Here is a 15,741-nt window from a genome sequence, read left to right as displayed (position 1 = left end):
ATACATACTGGGAAATAGCTGTCCTGCCTTTCTTCAAAACCGTGTCATACAATCATTTACATTCATCTAAAAAGGCAAGTTGGGCCTCAGTTTAATGTCGCATCTTGAAGATATCATCTTCAATTGTGTCATACCATCTCAGTATTACACTGCAGTGTCAGGTAGGATTTTTTTCCCCTCAAGTCCTGGAGTAGGGCTTGAAACTTTGTGTTTCAGCAATATGAATGCTACCAACTGAACTGCATCTGAAATGCCAAATCTAATACTGTCAATATTAAAAATTGAGAAATAGTTTTGAGCACAATTTGTGAGTTGGAGTGCAATATTTTCACATAAAACAAGTAGCATCTCAACGAGGAAGGGAAAATAATTTATTCTGTTGAAACAAAGCATAAGGATAAAGATACAGCTATGAATTGTAATTCAACTCTGTTGATGATTTTATAAATGTAAAGCAATTAAAATTCATGGGATGATTGTTGGAATTTATTGAAAGAAAAACATTTTTTTCAAGGTGAAGGGTGGAAGCAGTAAGGAGAGGGCAAGGTTGCTGATATAAGCCTTTCTATTAAATTGCGTGGCTTTGAGAATGAGTTAGTTAGAACCCTGGCTAATTTGTTTTCCCATATTCTGGGCTCATGGACACTGTTGTGAATTGTAACCATGCCTAACCAAGATTATATAATGAAAAGCACAAAAATAGATAATTTGCCTAATCAAACACGTCCCCTCTTGGGCCAACATAACCACCAACAGAGTGTACTTAATGTCTAACCCACTGAGTGGCTCAAAATTGTGCTTTGAGCAACCACATTATCCACTACCATGAGTAATTTATCAAGTCTGTCAAGTTGTTTGCTTTTCAATGTCTAAACATGTTAGATTACAAATAAGCGTCTGTGCTTCAGGACTGATAACAGCAACTAATGTAGTGTGAATGTTAAACATAGTAAGTGAGTAAAGTTTTACAGAACATCTGTTTGAAATAAAAGTAGGAAAAACATAGCAGGGGAACAGTCAACATTAACTAACAGCTTACAATCATGACATCTGTCAAAGTCTCACACTGATAATCATAATGAACAGTATTAAGCAATAATTGCAGGGAATAAAAGGATAAAGCTTAATGATTAACTTGCATATATAATTTATTGAATGGCTATAAAAGCAAGAATTGAAATTCCTTCATTGCACTAATAGTTGTCCGCTACTGTGCAACATGAGGGTAACTTTGGTCTTCCTGACGTGCTGCATTGCAGTGGGAATAGCTGCTCCAGAGAGAGGATTATTTCTGAATTTGGTAAGATCACATGGAATGTATACAAGACAATGCAATATCAGTGATCAGTGGTGAGGTTATCAAGAAAGAGGTTACACATGAAATAACTGACTTATTATCATGCTTTTAGAGGTGAATTTCCTTGGACTGCTTTTATCTGCCAGAAATTTGATGGAAATTCTAAAAGTGATGTAATTTTTCTGAGGTTTCAACAGGTATTCCACTAATTTGTTGGAACAGGAATTGGAGAACACTGAGCAAAATTCACCAAAGACTTTCAGAGAACTTTTTCTTGTGTCTGTTTATTGAATAAATTGGTGTGACCAAAATTAAAACAGTTCTGTGCTTTAGCAAAAGTTGTGTTTAATGAAAAGCTTGATGAAAATACTTCTGTTTAGTAAAATATCTCAGAAGAAAGCTGGATCATTGCTTGTGGTACAGAAATTATTTTGCATGCAATCCAAGCAGGTAATACTAGTCTTCATTTGGGCATAATTTCAAAGAATGTGGATGCATGACTGAAAGAACCTGGTGGGTATATTTTTAGGAAGTACATTTCATAATCCCATAGTTAGTATCACTGATGGACTTTAACATTCCCAAAATTTGTCTTATTTTTCTAAAGAGTAATGGTGAGCTCTGTGTTGGAAGCTTTCAGTGCAAGAGTGGATGTTGCCAGAGAGACACTGGACTGAGTCTTGCAAGGTGTGCTTCTAAAGGTGCTGAAAGAGATGCATGCTCAAATCATGTAAGTACTCAAGTACCCCAGTACTGGGGTGGTACAATGGCTCAGTGGTTAGCACTGCTACCTCATAGCACCAGGGACCTGAGTTCAATTCCCACCTTGGGTGACTGTCTGTGTGGAGTTTGCATGTTCTCCCCGTGTCTGCATGGGTTTCCTCTGGTTTCATCCCACAATCCAAAGATGTGCAAATCAGGTAAATTCGCCATGCTAAATCGACCATAGTATTAGATGCGTAAGTCAAGGGTAGCGGAATGGGCTGGGTGGGTTACTCTTTGGTGGGGTTGGGCTGAAGGGCCTGTTTCCTTACTATAGGTAATCTAATCTACTAAAGGTTTGAGTGATTTTGCCCACCATTACCTGGGGTATCGAACCATATATGTATAGCTTATTCCTTTCACTGTGTGATTGTGGTACAAAGACCACCATGCTGTTCATTGTTACTTTGGAACTCCATTCACCTACGTAACAATTATTATACTCCAAAAGTTATTCATTCTGCAAAGAAATTTTTGTGCAGCATGTTAAGACAGTGGATTGAATTTTCTCAGCCATTGAACAATCTGGTCATTGGTAAGAGCGTTGGGAAACTTATGAGATTAGCAATAATGAGAATCCCAAGTCAAAAGCAAAAACTCTCATTTTCCAATCAAATGTGCAATGGCAAGACAAATGTTTTGCAAAGAGCCATTAAGGTCTATTTGCATGTAGTAACATCCTCATTATACCTATCCACTAGATAGAAGCTAGACAGTGAAATTATCAACACAAAAGTCAAAGTGGTAACCTGGCGACTCCAGATCTCTATCTTTTAATCCTGGCAACAACATCCCTGGTCAGCCTCTATGGGCAGCAATCATATGCACACTTATCCATTAAGACATCCAAGATGTTGTCAGCAAAGTGGGATCCAATTTCCCTTTGTCCAACATATCTGAGGAATCTCTGCAAGGCAGCTGCAGACTGAACATTTGACAGGATACACAAAGGACTTTAAGTATAGCAGTGCTGAGAACTTCTGACTGGGGTGAATTGGAGAATATAAGGAATGGGGCATGTGAGAGTTGGTGCATTGGTAATGAGGTGCATTTAGGACGATTTTGTGGGAAAAGGCACTGGGATTTATGGAGAGAAACCCTTGATGAAACTTGCCAAAATTGATACATCATCGAATTCTGGTAAAATTTGACCCATGGTATAAATAAATATTTCTAATCTGATCTTCTGCACCATTTTTTTGCATGAATTAATCTTGCTTCATCAATTTATTTACAAATTTTTAAAAGTTTGCATTTATAGAGCAGCTTTGCTGACTTCTTGGTGTTCCAAAGTACTTTACAATGATTTAACTAATGGATGCAGCGTAGCTGTCAATTTGTACATAGCATGATACCATGACTATGTTATGACTATTTAATCTGTTTTAGTGATAGAGGGATAAATAGGGAGAATGCGTTCTTAATAATGCCATATAATTATTTATATCCACCTGAGAGCACGGAGAGGGGACATCTTGACATTTCCTCTGAAAATTTCCCTCTCTGACAGTGCAGCATCCTGAAGTAGAATGTCAACCTCAATTTTCTACTTAAAGATTTGGGGTCAGACTGGAACCACAACTCTCTGACTCGGAGGTTTTAGTGCTACCACCAAGTCATGAGTGTTATTATAAAATTGTAAGAGTCCCAAAAGTTTGGAAGCCACCCATTTGGCCAGTGAGTCCACACCGACCCTCTAAAGAGCATCCCACCCAGACACATTTCTGACCCTGTCCCTCTACCTCTGCATTCCCCAAGGCTAATCCACTTAACCTACACATCCCTGGACACTTGGGCAATTTAGCACGGCCAATCCACCTAACCTGCATATCTTTGGACTGTGGGAGGAAACTGGAGCACCTGGAGGAAACCCACACAGACACCTAGAATGTACAAATTCCACACAGACAGTCACTTGAGTGTGGAATTGAACCCTGTTCCCTGGTGTTGGGAGACAGCAGTACAAACCACTGAGCTATCGTGCCACTCCATCTGGAGTAACTTTAGAGCCTTTTTATAAAGCACATGGAAACTATTCTTGTTCTTTCGAAGAAAATATATTTCACACGGCAACTTTTAAGTCAATCAGCATAAACGACAATTGCATTTTCTTCTTTTCTTCATTCCCAAAAATAAGTTCAGTTTATAGGTTTAAGTCCACTGCCTCACCTTCAGTCAAGGTATGTTTTCCCACATTTGTAGTCAGCCTTAATGGTTCATTCCACAACTAGATGTTTTACTTAGCAGTACCTTATAACCGTGTGCGAAGGATCAAACAGTTAATTTGGCCATTTGGAAAAATACATGTGAGTGTAAAACATGCCAGTTAACAGTATTCCCCAAGTGATGAACAACAAAAATTGGTAACAACCCACAATAGTACTGGTGGTTCACTCTAAAATTTAGCATATAACTCAGTTCCTGTTTTTGGAGGGAATTCTTCAAGGATTCAAAGTTCATTTACATACCATTAACTATTGTATTTGAGCCTATTTTTATGCCAACTGTTTCTTATGTATCTTTATTCTGGCAGATGGCCAGTGCCAAAGACACCTTTACAATTGTCATTAATGCTCCTCAAATTAGTAACTGAGAGAGGAGAGGGGCATGGTAGATACATTTGTTTGCTGTCAATGTTTGCTGTATTTAAACAAATCAAAACTCTTATTATAGTATTGTACTGACTGTAATGATAAATACAATTTGTTTAATGTCTACAAAATCTTGATATGTAACAATGTCTGACTGATGTCTGTACGAAAAAGACTCCAATCGTAGCAACACTAATTTGCTCAATCTATTTATGAAATTAAGGAAACATTAAAGCTATCTTTCTTTTCAGCTCCTGTATAATGTTTATTACAAATGTCCCTGTGAAAATGGTCTGAAGTGTGACGGCGATAAATCCATCATTGGTTCAATAACAAACACTAACTTTGGAATCTGCAAGGACCCGAATGGTATAGCTAAAGTCCTCAAACCAAACAGAGTGCAATAAATCAATCTGCTCTTATTGATAAACTTTGCTTCAATCAATACAAAATTGCAATATCTATACCTAAATATATAATGTTGTAATCAAAACACTGATATGAAGACAAGTTAGATTGCAGACATCTGATCAATGAGTGAGATGTGAAATGAAATCCTATTCCATTTATGGAACCAATACAACTTCCAATATTTCAGTTCAAATATGCTAATACCTCTAATTATTCATTCTATTATGGCATTTTATTTCTCCGCAATCTTTTACATGTTTTACAGTGACAGTTTATATCTATCCACTGTTGAATCCTTGTTTATGAAAGAAAGCACAATATTGCTCAAGGTTCAGGATATTAGAAGTGCAAATTTACTCCTTTGAAATTTAACTTTCAATAATTATAAAATGATGATTTTGTTCAAGTAAATGATTCCAGTTAAAATTTATGTTTAGGTGTATTTGGTATCTTGCTCGGAAAACTATAAAAGATAAAACATTTATCTAACCATCCCAATATCTATTACATGAATAACACACCCAATTGACCTTTCTCACTGCTTCAGTTCATTGAGAATTATTTCAAAAATATGAAATGTTACTTTAGGTAATGATTAATTGAATTTTCATTGCATATATGCAAATTTAAGTTAATCTGATCACTAGGTATTATAAGTCAGTTAGTAATACAGTTTTCTGGACAATTCCTACAAATGTAATTTGCAGTGATCAGTGGTGATAACCAGGGAGTCGAACTTCATTTCAAGGATATGAAGAGACACAGCAACAGCTGATTTGCTGTAGGATCAACTTTAGTTTCTTGATAACATCTAACTCCAGATAATTGATAGGAGAGCACATTAAGATATGTAGGCCCTACATTTAAGATACAATCACACAAATTAGGCTCGGAGTCTGAAGGAACAAGGAATCAAATAGCTCTTTAGGAAACTTTTCAGCAATCCTCTGTATGTATTTCTTTCATTGGTCTTCAGTTGAGAATGAAAAATGTAGCAGTCCAACATTCACAGAGAGAGGAACACCAAACACATATCACATTGAATATTAAGGTATTCATGCACTCTTACATTGAAGTAACCATTCTGCACAATAAAGATTTAAATCAGCACTTTTACATGTAAAATTATTATAGACAAAGTCTCATCGAAACATTTAACACAGAAGGAAGGCCTTCAGCACTTTGTACCTCTCCATTTAGTCGGATGCCACTTCTGTTTCCCTGGAAGATGTTTCTTTTCAACTACATTTTCAACAAAGTATTTGTTCACAGCACTGCTGTTAGTGGTCAGAGCTTGTGCTTGTAGAGATGGTCCCTGTGAAATCAGCCAGCTGTGACAGAGTGTCTATGGTCAGTATGTATCTGCACACATGCATATGACATAAACCTGCTGTGTGATGATAACTGCCTTCTGATGTTAACATACTGTGGACATGCCTATTGTGGTGTATGGTTCTGTAGTTTCTCACTACAGTGCAGAAGTGAAAACAGATCATCAGTTTCACAGCTACACAATGCAGAAAAATGACTTTCATGGCATCAGATACAAGTTAAAAATAAGATTATTGAAATGTTCAGGATTATTCCTAGTAATGGTTCCCCAAACTGTTCAGAAATCAACATTTTGCTTTAGATATCAAGACATGAATTGTGCAAAATAATGCACGTGCAGTAAAACTAAACTATCCACAGGTGCTTCGGGAATTCATTATTCTTGAACTTTAACTCGAAATAAATTAATACAGGTTATCTGTTCTTTGAATTGTTTTCTAAATGTAAATGCTACCTATTCTTTGTATCAGTGTAAATATACAGGCAGAGCCATCTGTGTGACAGACAGTTGCTATTCTGTCACTTGGCAGTGATGTTGCACTTTGATCTGATGTTTCAGCCTGTATTTAATTCCTATTTGAATGTTACAATTGAATTTGCTTCCAACACTCTTTTGGGCAGTATGTGTCAGATCAGAACTTGCCACCCAAATAGAACGTTCTTAGCCTTCTGCCATTCTCCAACTTTCCCCACCTATCCTCAAACCTCTGGCTCTTCTGCCATTCACCTTACACCTTGTCCACTGGTTACGCTTATTCCTGCCAGTGCAAACTGTACATTTTTACGCTATCAAAACTCATCCTTTGACTTAAATATAACATTGGAATAATTTTTTTAAACATATATATAGAAGCAAACACCAAGAAGTGTTGAACAAGTTTTGCAGATATCAAGGGAAATAGTTGTTCATTCGCTCTGACAGAACAAGCATCACTGCTGCCCTTAACCACAGGACTGTACAGCTATTTGAAACACTGCTTTGTTGAAAGCTTTCATTTTAAAATGTGCATGATCTTTCCAACATCAACATTGTGCAGAACCCACAGCATATTACAATTATTCCACAAAATGAGCCAGGTTAAACATGTTCATTAACAGTTAAAATGTTTCCAAATTTATTTGCTGGATTTATGTCTTTTTGACATGCTTTTCTGGGAGAATTTAAGTTGCCAATCTCAATTGCTTCTCTTCAATGAAACAGTGATTCATTCCTGTCATTATGACAATAGCAAATTGTTTTGGATATGTGCTGATTTGATACAAATATAAGTAAGTTAAAAAGTCTTTTCCAAAGTAATAATTCAATGGACTGGATGACCTTCTTTTGTGCTGTAATGACCCCATGGTACTACGATATTAAAAATGAAACTATTAAAGCCATGTTTTGCTCTCCTTACTTGAGAAAGGATGTATGGCACTAGAGGGGGTGCAGAGGAAGTTCACCAGGTTGATTCCAGAATAGAGAGAGCTGGCTTATGAGGAGTGATTGAATAGACTCAGACAATACACACTGGAATTTAGAAGAAGGTGGGGGTATCTTATAAAATAAATTATGAAGGGAATAGATAAGATAGAAGCAGTGAGGTTGTTTCCACTGGTAGGTGAAACTACAACTAGGGGGATAGCCTCAAAATAAAGGAGAAGCAGATTTAGAACTGAGTTATGGAGGAATTTCTTCACCCAAAGGATTGTGAATCTGCGGAATTCCCTGTCCAGTGAAGCAGTTAAGGCTACCTCATTGAATGTTTTTAGGAGAAAGTTAAATTTTCAAACTGTAAAGGAATGAAGGGTTATGGTGAGTAGATAGGTAAGTGGACTGAGTCCACGAAAGATCAACCATGATCTTATTGAATGGCAAAGCAGGTACACTCCTACTCGTAGTTCTTACGTTCTTACATTCTTAAGACAAAATAAAAGGGTGGATTTCCTGCTCTCTTCACTGCATTTTTAAGTGTGTGATTCATAGAATAGAATCCCTACAATGTGGAAACAGGCCATTTGGCCCAATAAGACCACACCAACCCTTCAAAGAGTAACCGACCCAGACTAATTCCCCTACCCTATTACTTTACATTTCCCCTGACTAATGCATCTAGTCTACACATCCCTGAACACTATAGGCAATTTAGCATGGCCAATCCACCTACCTTGCACATCTTTGGACCATGGGAGGAAACCAGAGCACCCAGAGGAAACCCACACTGATACAGGGAGAACATGCAAACTCCACACAGACAGTCACCTGTGGCTGGAATTGAACCCAGGTCCTTGTTGCTGTGAGGCAACATTGCTAGCCACTGAGCCACCCTTGATGAGAGTATGGACTTATATGAGCATTGATTCTGTATTGTGTATAACTTGATGTAAGAAATAAGCCAGCAAGTTTCTTTAAGTCAACAGAGTGGAGTAGATTCAGAGTTCTGTCTTAAGAACGCTTGCATTGCACTATGAATACTTTTGAGCCATCAAATAAACAGCTTAGCTTTGATGAAAAAGATTTCAAAGAAAATAAATGAGGGAATAAGGCTGCTTTCCTCTTCTTCTGTGACTGTCTTTTTCTTTGACCGTTTATATCCAAGAGCTGGCTTCACATAACCTCTCTCTGAGAGTGGTGTAGATTCCATGTCTCTCAAAAAGCAGTTTGTGTTCTTCACAAATACAACATTTTAACTATTGTCAGTTTAAGGTCTGGATTAGTGTGGTGCTGGAAAAGCATAGCAGGTCAGGCAGCATCCAAGGAACAGGAAAATTGAGGTTTTGGGCAAAAGCATTTCATCAGGAATAGAGGCAGGGAGCATGCAGGGTGGAGAGATACATGAAAGGGGTGTGAGGGTGGGGAGAAAGTAGCATAGAGTACAATAGGTGAGTGGGGGTGGGGATGGAGGTGATAGGTCAGAGAGGAGGCTGGGGGAAGGTAGCAAAGAGTACAGTGGGCGAATGGGGCTGGGGATGAAGCTGATAGGTCAGAAAGGAGGGTGGAGTGGATAGGTGGAAAGGAAGATAGGCAGATAGGACAGGTCACGGGATGGTGCTGAGCCGGAAGGTTGGAACTGGGATAAGGTGGGCGGAGGGGAAATGAGGAAACTGGTGAAGTCCACATTGATACCCTGGGGTTGAAGTGTTCAGAGGCGGGAATTGAGGTGTCCTTCCTCCAGGCGTTGGGTGGTGAGGGTGCGGCGGTGGAGGAGGCCCACGACCTGCATGTCCTCGGCAGAGTGGGAGGGGAAGTTGAAATGTTGGGCCACAGGGCGGTGGGGTTGATTGGTGTGGGTGTCCCGGAGATATATTTCCTAAAGCGCTCTGCGAGGAGGTGTCCAGTCTCCCCAATGTAGAGGAGACCGTATCGGGAGCAACGGATACAATAAATAACATTGGTGAATGTGCAGATAAAACCTTGATGGATGTGGAAGGCTCCTTTGGGGCCTTGGATGGAGGTGACGGGATGGGAGGGTGGTTTGTTAGGGGGCGTGGACCTGACCAGGTAGTCATGGAGGGAACAGTCTTTGTGGAAAGCGGATAGGGGTGGGGAGGGAAATATATCTCTGGTGGTGGGGTCTGTTTGGAGGTGATGGAAATGTCGGCAGATGATGCGATTTATGCGAAGGTTGGTAGGATGGAAGGTGAGCACCAGGGGGGTTCTGTCCTTGTTAGCATTGGAGGGGTGGGGTTCAAGGGCGGAGGTGCAGGATGTGGACAAGATGCGTTGGAGGGCATCTTCAACCATGTGGGAAGTGAAGTTGTAGTCTCTAAAGAAGGAGGCCATCTGGTGTGTTCTCTGGTGGAACTGTTCTTCCTGGGAGCAGATACGGCGGAGGCGGAGGAATTGGGAATATGGGATGGCATTTTTGCAGGAGGTAGGGTGGGAAGAGATGTAATCCAGGTAGCTGTGGGTAGGACACTCGCACCAATCAACCCCACCGCCCTGTGGCCCAACATTTCAACTCCCCGTCCCACTCTGCCGAGGACATACAGGTCCAGGGCCTCCTCCACCACCGCACCCTCACCACCCAACGCCTGGAGGAAGAACGCCTCATCTGCCACCTCGGAACACTTCAACCCCAGGGTATCAATGTGGGCTTCACCAGTTTCTTCATTTCCCGTCCCCCCACCTTACACCAGTTCCAACCTTCCAGCTCAGCACCATCCCCATGACCAGTCCTATCTGCCTATCTTCCTTCCCATCTATCCACTCCATCCTCCTCTCTGACCTATCAGCTTCATCCCCACCCCCATTCACCTATTGTACTCTATGCTACTTTCTCCCCACCCCCCACCCCCTTCTCATTTATCTCTCCACCCTGGCAGGCACCCTGCCTCTATTCCTGATGAAGGGCTTTTGCCTGAAACCTCGATTTTCCTGTCCTTGGATGCTACCTGACCTGCTGTGCTACGCTAATCTAGACTCTGGTTTCTAGCATCTGCAGTCCTCATTTTTACCTATTGTCAGTTTAACTATTGCTTAACATTTGGTTAACTATTTCAACTAGTGCCTTTTGTTTTGAAAGTATTACTTTGTAAGATTCTAAATTAGATATAAAACAGCTGATGATATTATAAATTAGCTTCTTGCATATCATGCATGTCTTCATAACAAAACATTAGTCATGAGGTATAGTCAGGTACAGTATCTAACTAATCAAGGCTTATTTTTCCTTAAAGTATCTCAGATTTCTATTTCAATTTGGCTAATAGAAATGTTTGCACTTGTAGCACTTTTCGAGTCTATCTTGAACCCAAACTCATTGTATGGAATCAGACTGCACAATAAAAGTCTTGTTTCAGTGGAATATTGTATAGAGATCAGATGTGAGGTTATAATTTGATTACTCTGTAAGTATGAGGCATAAAGGTGGACTATAGGATGATGCAATGACTATAGGAGAATAAAGAGAATTGCAGACAAAGTATTATCCATAGTGAAGCTGGAAGAGTGAACTGAATGCAGGAGAGCACAATTCTTACTATGATAACTGTGGTGAAATTATTGAGCTTCCTTTTGGTATTTCAGGTTTGAATTGACTTGAACTTTGTCGATTGCTTCCCACTGACAATAGAACTGTTGTGTGAAGGGCTTTCCGCACATTGATAGACACAGAGGATCACTTTCCTCTGTCCACAACCTTGATAAAGGCCTCTATCATGGTGGTAGAGAGCTTAAATTCTCTGTCTGGATATCTTCCAGCCAATTACTTCAAGCAGGAATTGTTGTCTGCAGACAGAGCAACACCCTTTGAAAAGACTTTAATTACCTTTAATTAACACTGAAGTTACTGTTCTCTAAACAGTTCTGTGAACTGTACGATTAGCACTTCCTGCCCAGCAGAATAATTTTAATGAGCTCACATAATATATTTCATGTGGGCTTTTTATGGGTTTCAACAAAACCTGAACACTTAAAACCTATATTATTCACTTGATTATTGTGACAAAGCTGCTCCTTTAACAAGATTATGCAGTCCTTGGCTATTTTTGCAGAGAAGTCGTGAACAGCACAGGTTCTGAAAAGCCTAGGGGTGTAGGGTTTTAGGACCAATTCGATAATAGCTAATAGATTCTGCCTCAGGCAGAAAGCTTTTAAGTTTTAAAAAGAGCACTTGTACAATGAAAGGGGAGTGGCCAGTTCTCCCTGCTCAAATTTTACTCTGGTTTGGTTTGCTTTTTTAAAATAGTGTGAAAAAAACTGCTGGACACAAAGAAGCAGGTCACTTTCTCTGACTTCTATCCTAAGAACCTCTGCCAAAGAGAGTGTTTATGGAGCTTGTTGCAAGTCTTTGAAACAGCATCGTTAAGTTGAGATGATCCGTTGGATTTTCGGAGAGGTTAAGTTATTCTGTATTCTGTTTTCTGTTGTTTGTGTTTCATTCAGTAATCTTGTAAATAAATTCTGTTTCGTTTGAAACTATGTCGCTTGACCAGCTGATTCTCTCCTGGAATATCCACTCTTCACCTGCTTGACACAACTAGCAAATTTAGGGTCTGGGCTACCTTCTTGAAGTGTTTTGAGGGGTTCTGGCCTGGTCCATAACTATGTTCAAGTCTTTACATTGGAGTCCTTCAGCTGATGACCACTATTTTAAAACTAACACTGTAGTCATGTTGAGGACAAGTATTTCCATTTAAAATGTTTCTTCATGCACTGAATTTCCTGAAATATATTTGATCAATAGTTTGCTTCTTAAGAAAATCAATATGATAAAAACTTGCTACTTTTGTTTTATGTTACAATCATAGAGCAAGCAGCAATAATCACAATCTCACTTCTCATTAAACGTCTTAGCAGAGGAGACTGCCTGATGTAATGTCACATCATCTCTGTTTATTAAACTGGAATGCAACTGGATTAATGAGATTATTGTAGATTCTTAATGAAATCAATTCTGAATTTGAAGTTACTTTTCAGTAGGTAAAGGGTGACATTTTTGGCCTCTCTCAGAGCTTGTTTAGAGACAGGAAAGTCATTAAACTAAATTGGATAATGGCATGTTTGACCTCTCCCCACCTCTGTCAATATTAAATCAGGGCAGGAAGACCCATGGTTAGATTTGCCACCCTGCTACCAGTTGAGATTCTAAAGTGAGCCTGAATAACCATTTAAAGACCTAATCCCTCCTTCATTGGTATTCACCCAATGGCATGTGGTAAAACTTCATGGCTCTGCTCCCAGCAGGGGCAGAAGCTCCACATGGAGAGTTTGTAAGCAATAAAACAGTTCAGAAATGGTAAACCTTTTAGATTTCGGGGAACAGGATGGCAAAGACAGTGGAGGGTAGAAGAAACAGAAAATTATCCTTTTTATGCTAACACAGAAACTGACAATCACTGGGTTATAATTTACTTCAGCAAATCTTTTTTTGTTTCCAATGACTAACTTGTGTAATATCTTTTCCTCAACCACTATCACTAAAATCAATAATTTTGAAAAAAAAATAAAACTTCGTGGCATCCTTATGACGTCCTGGAGGAGTGGACGGAATTAATGCCCGTCCCCCGTCTAAAGCATTCAGTACCTGATTAAGACATGAGAAATTAGGAAGGAGAGGTCCTGCTGAGGATGACACCTAGTCCTTGCTGCTGGTCTCCCTACAGCCCTTACTGCTGGCACCTGCTAACTGTGAAACTCCTCTGACCATTGTTTATCTGTGTTGTGTGTCACTCCTCAATTCTGGGTCCTCCCAAAGGTTATAATCAACTAGGAGAAAGTGAGGACTGCAGATGTTGGAGATCAGAGTCAAAATGTGTGGTGCTGGAAAAGCACAGCAGGTCAGGCAATGTCCAACGAGCAGGAGAGTCGCCATTTCACGCATAAGTTTCTCATCAGGAATGTGTCTACATTTCGAGCATAGGCTCTTAGTTTACACTCGAAATGTTGACTCTCCTGCTCCTCAGATGCTGCCAGACTGTCTGTGCTTTTCCAGCAGCGCATTTTTTGACTCTTCCCAGAGTTGTCAATCTGACAGCCACCATGGTTTCCCCAGTGGTGCTGCCATTTGAAAGGCCTGCTGGCCTGTGATTCAGTAGGTGGGATGTATGCCCCCAGTGTCCTTGATCCTGAGAAAGGCCTGTCACTAGCTGTCTAAGTGTTCAAGTGTCATGATACTGATGAGCTGTCACATTGGAAGTGACATAGAATTTTGTTGGCTCCCTGCCCAGCAGATCAGATCCCTGACACCGCCACAAAATCACATCAAAAATATTACAGCACTTACCTACCACCATTTTATCTACCATGGGTAAACATCAGGGTAATGATGACATAAAATAAAGTAATGGGCAGTATCTTTAAGGGTACAAACAACATGGGCTAATATTAAGATGTTGAGAATTGGATGAGAGTCCAGTAATGCTTGTTCTCAATGTCAGGAGCACCTCACTTCATCTCTTCTGGTTTTTACAAGTAGTGTATTGAGTTTCTCACTAGGAAGTAACAAGATGCCAATTAAAAGGGGATTATTGCTTGTTAAGCACCTTGTCAACTTGTCTCATTAGTATTCAGCCTAGTCTATCTTGCCAAATGAACCAAATGGCATAGGAAGCAGAGCAGGTGCTAGCAACTTCAGCCCACACTTGCTCCAAATGATCTCCATGCTGGACACCATTCATCAACATCTCAGGGCATGCTCCAAGGCCACCAGCCACATGCTCCCCGACATTGACAGCTGAGACATGACAGCCTTTAAGAACTACTCACAGTTGGATAAAAGATGCTTCAGCATTTTCTTTAAATTGTGCCTGGAGAGGATAGACAAGATCTTAGTTTAATATCTTATCTCTCAGATGTAGTAAATCCGTGTCATTCTTTCCTGGAGTGGACTGTAGAGTCTAGTTCATTTAGTTTGTTCAAAGCTGAGACAGATTCAATGAGTAAAGAAATGAAAGGTTGATAGTAAAGTCAGGAATGTGAAGTAGGGATTAACGATGATCTCATTGAATGGCAGAGCATACTTGATGGACTGAATGGCCTACTTCTGCCCCTATGTCTGCTATGATTTAACAGATGTCACTTGACTGTTGTTGCAATAATGTTAAACATGCACTATCGATGATCAACATCTGTCATTTGTTTTTTAACATTTGAAATCTTCATAGAGTAAAGTGACTTTCGTAAAGGATAATATTTGACCTAAACACTTCCACTGATACCTGACCACAGATTGGGTCCTGTGCAGGAAATCTAAATGGAACAAATGAAACACATCTGGCAGACTCAAGAATATACAAACAGACATATTTCAACAGCTGCTGTGAGCAAAAGGCATAGAAAGAGAGCAAGAAACATGAATTAATAACAAGAAGAAGCTGGAAGTTTCTTTCCACATATCCATTGTTTCTTCATTTATAGAATGTGCACGTTGCTGGCTGGACCAATATTTTTGCCAGTTCCTAGTTGCCCTAGAGAAGGTGGTGATGAGCTACCTTCTTGAACAGTTGCAGACTATTTGACGTAGGTACACCCACCTTGCCAGTAGGGAGGGTGTTCCAGGATTTAGACCCACTACCATAGAAGGAACAGCAATATTTTCCAAGTCAAGATGGTGATTGGGTTGGAGATGTATTTACAAATGGTAGTGTTGCCAGGTGTCTACAACCTGGTTGGTAGTGGTCATGGATTTGGAATGTGCTGTCTAATCAGTGTTGGTGGGTTTCTGCAGTACAACCTGTTGATGGTAAACACTGTTGCTACTGAGCATTAGTGGTGGAGGGAATGAATGTGAACGTGGTACCAATCAAGTGTGTTTCTGGGGTGGTGTCAACCTTCTTGAATGCTGTTGAAGATGCAATAATCCAAGCAAGTGGGAAATGTTCCATCACATTCCTAACTTCTGCTTCGTAGATGGTGAAGGTCAGAAG

The 15,741-nt window shown here is 39.9% G+C and overlaps 1 protein-coding gene across 1 annotated transcript; it reads left to right on the top strand.

The window, feature by feature from the left end:
- The first annotated feature begins 1,149 nt into the window (after positions 1 to 1,149).
- LOC122562976 (colipase-like) lies at positions 1,150 to 7,773 on the top strand. The gene is made up of 3 exons (XM_043716279.2): positions 1,150 to 1,300; positions 1,905 to 2,027; positions 4,902 to 7,773. The coding sequence occupies exons 1-3, from the start codon at positions 1,220 to 1,222 to the stop codon at positions 5,055 to 5,057; spliced, it is 360 nt and encodes a 119-aa protein (XP_043572214.1). The 5' UTR covers positions 1,150 to 1,219; the 3' UTR covers positions 5,058 to 7,773.
- Positions 7,774 to 15,741: the final 7,968 nt, after the last annotated feature.

The sequence above is a fragment of the Chiloscyllium plagiosum genome, unplaced genomic scaffold (genome assembly GCF_037043375.1).
Source record: "Chiloscyllium plagiosum isolate Xiang-an unplaced genomic scaffold, Cpla_swu_hap1 HiC_scaffold_26, whole genome shotgun sequence".
Classification (NCBI taxonomy): Eukaryota; Metazoa; Chordata; class Chondrichthyes; order Orectolobiformes; family Hemiscylliidae; genus Chiloscyllium; species Chiloscyllium plagiosum.
Note: the sequence above shows the minus strand (reverse complement) of the source record. Positions and strands in the feature narration are given on the sequence as shown.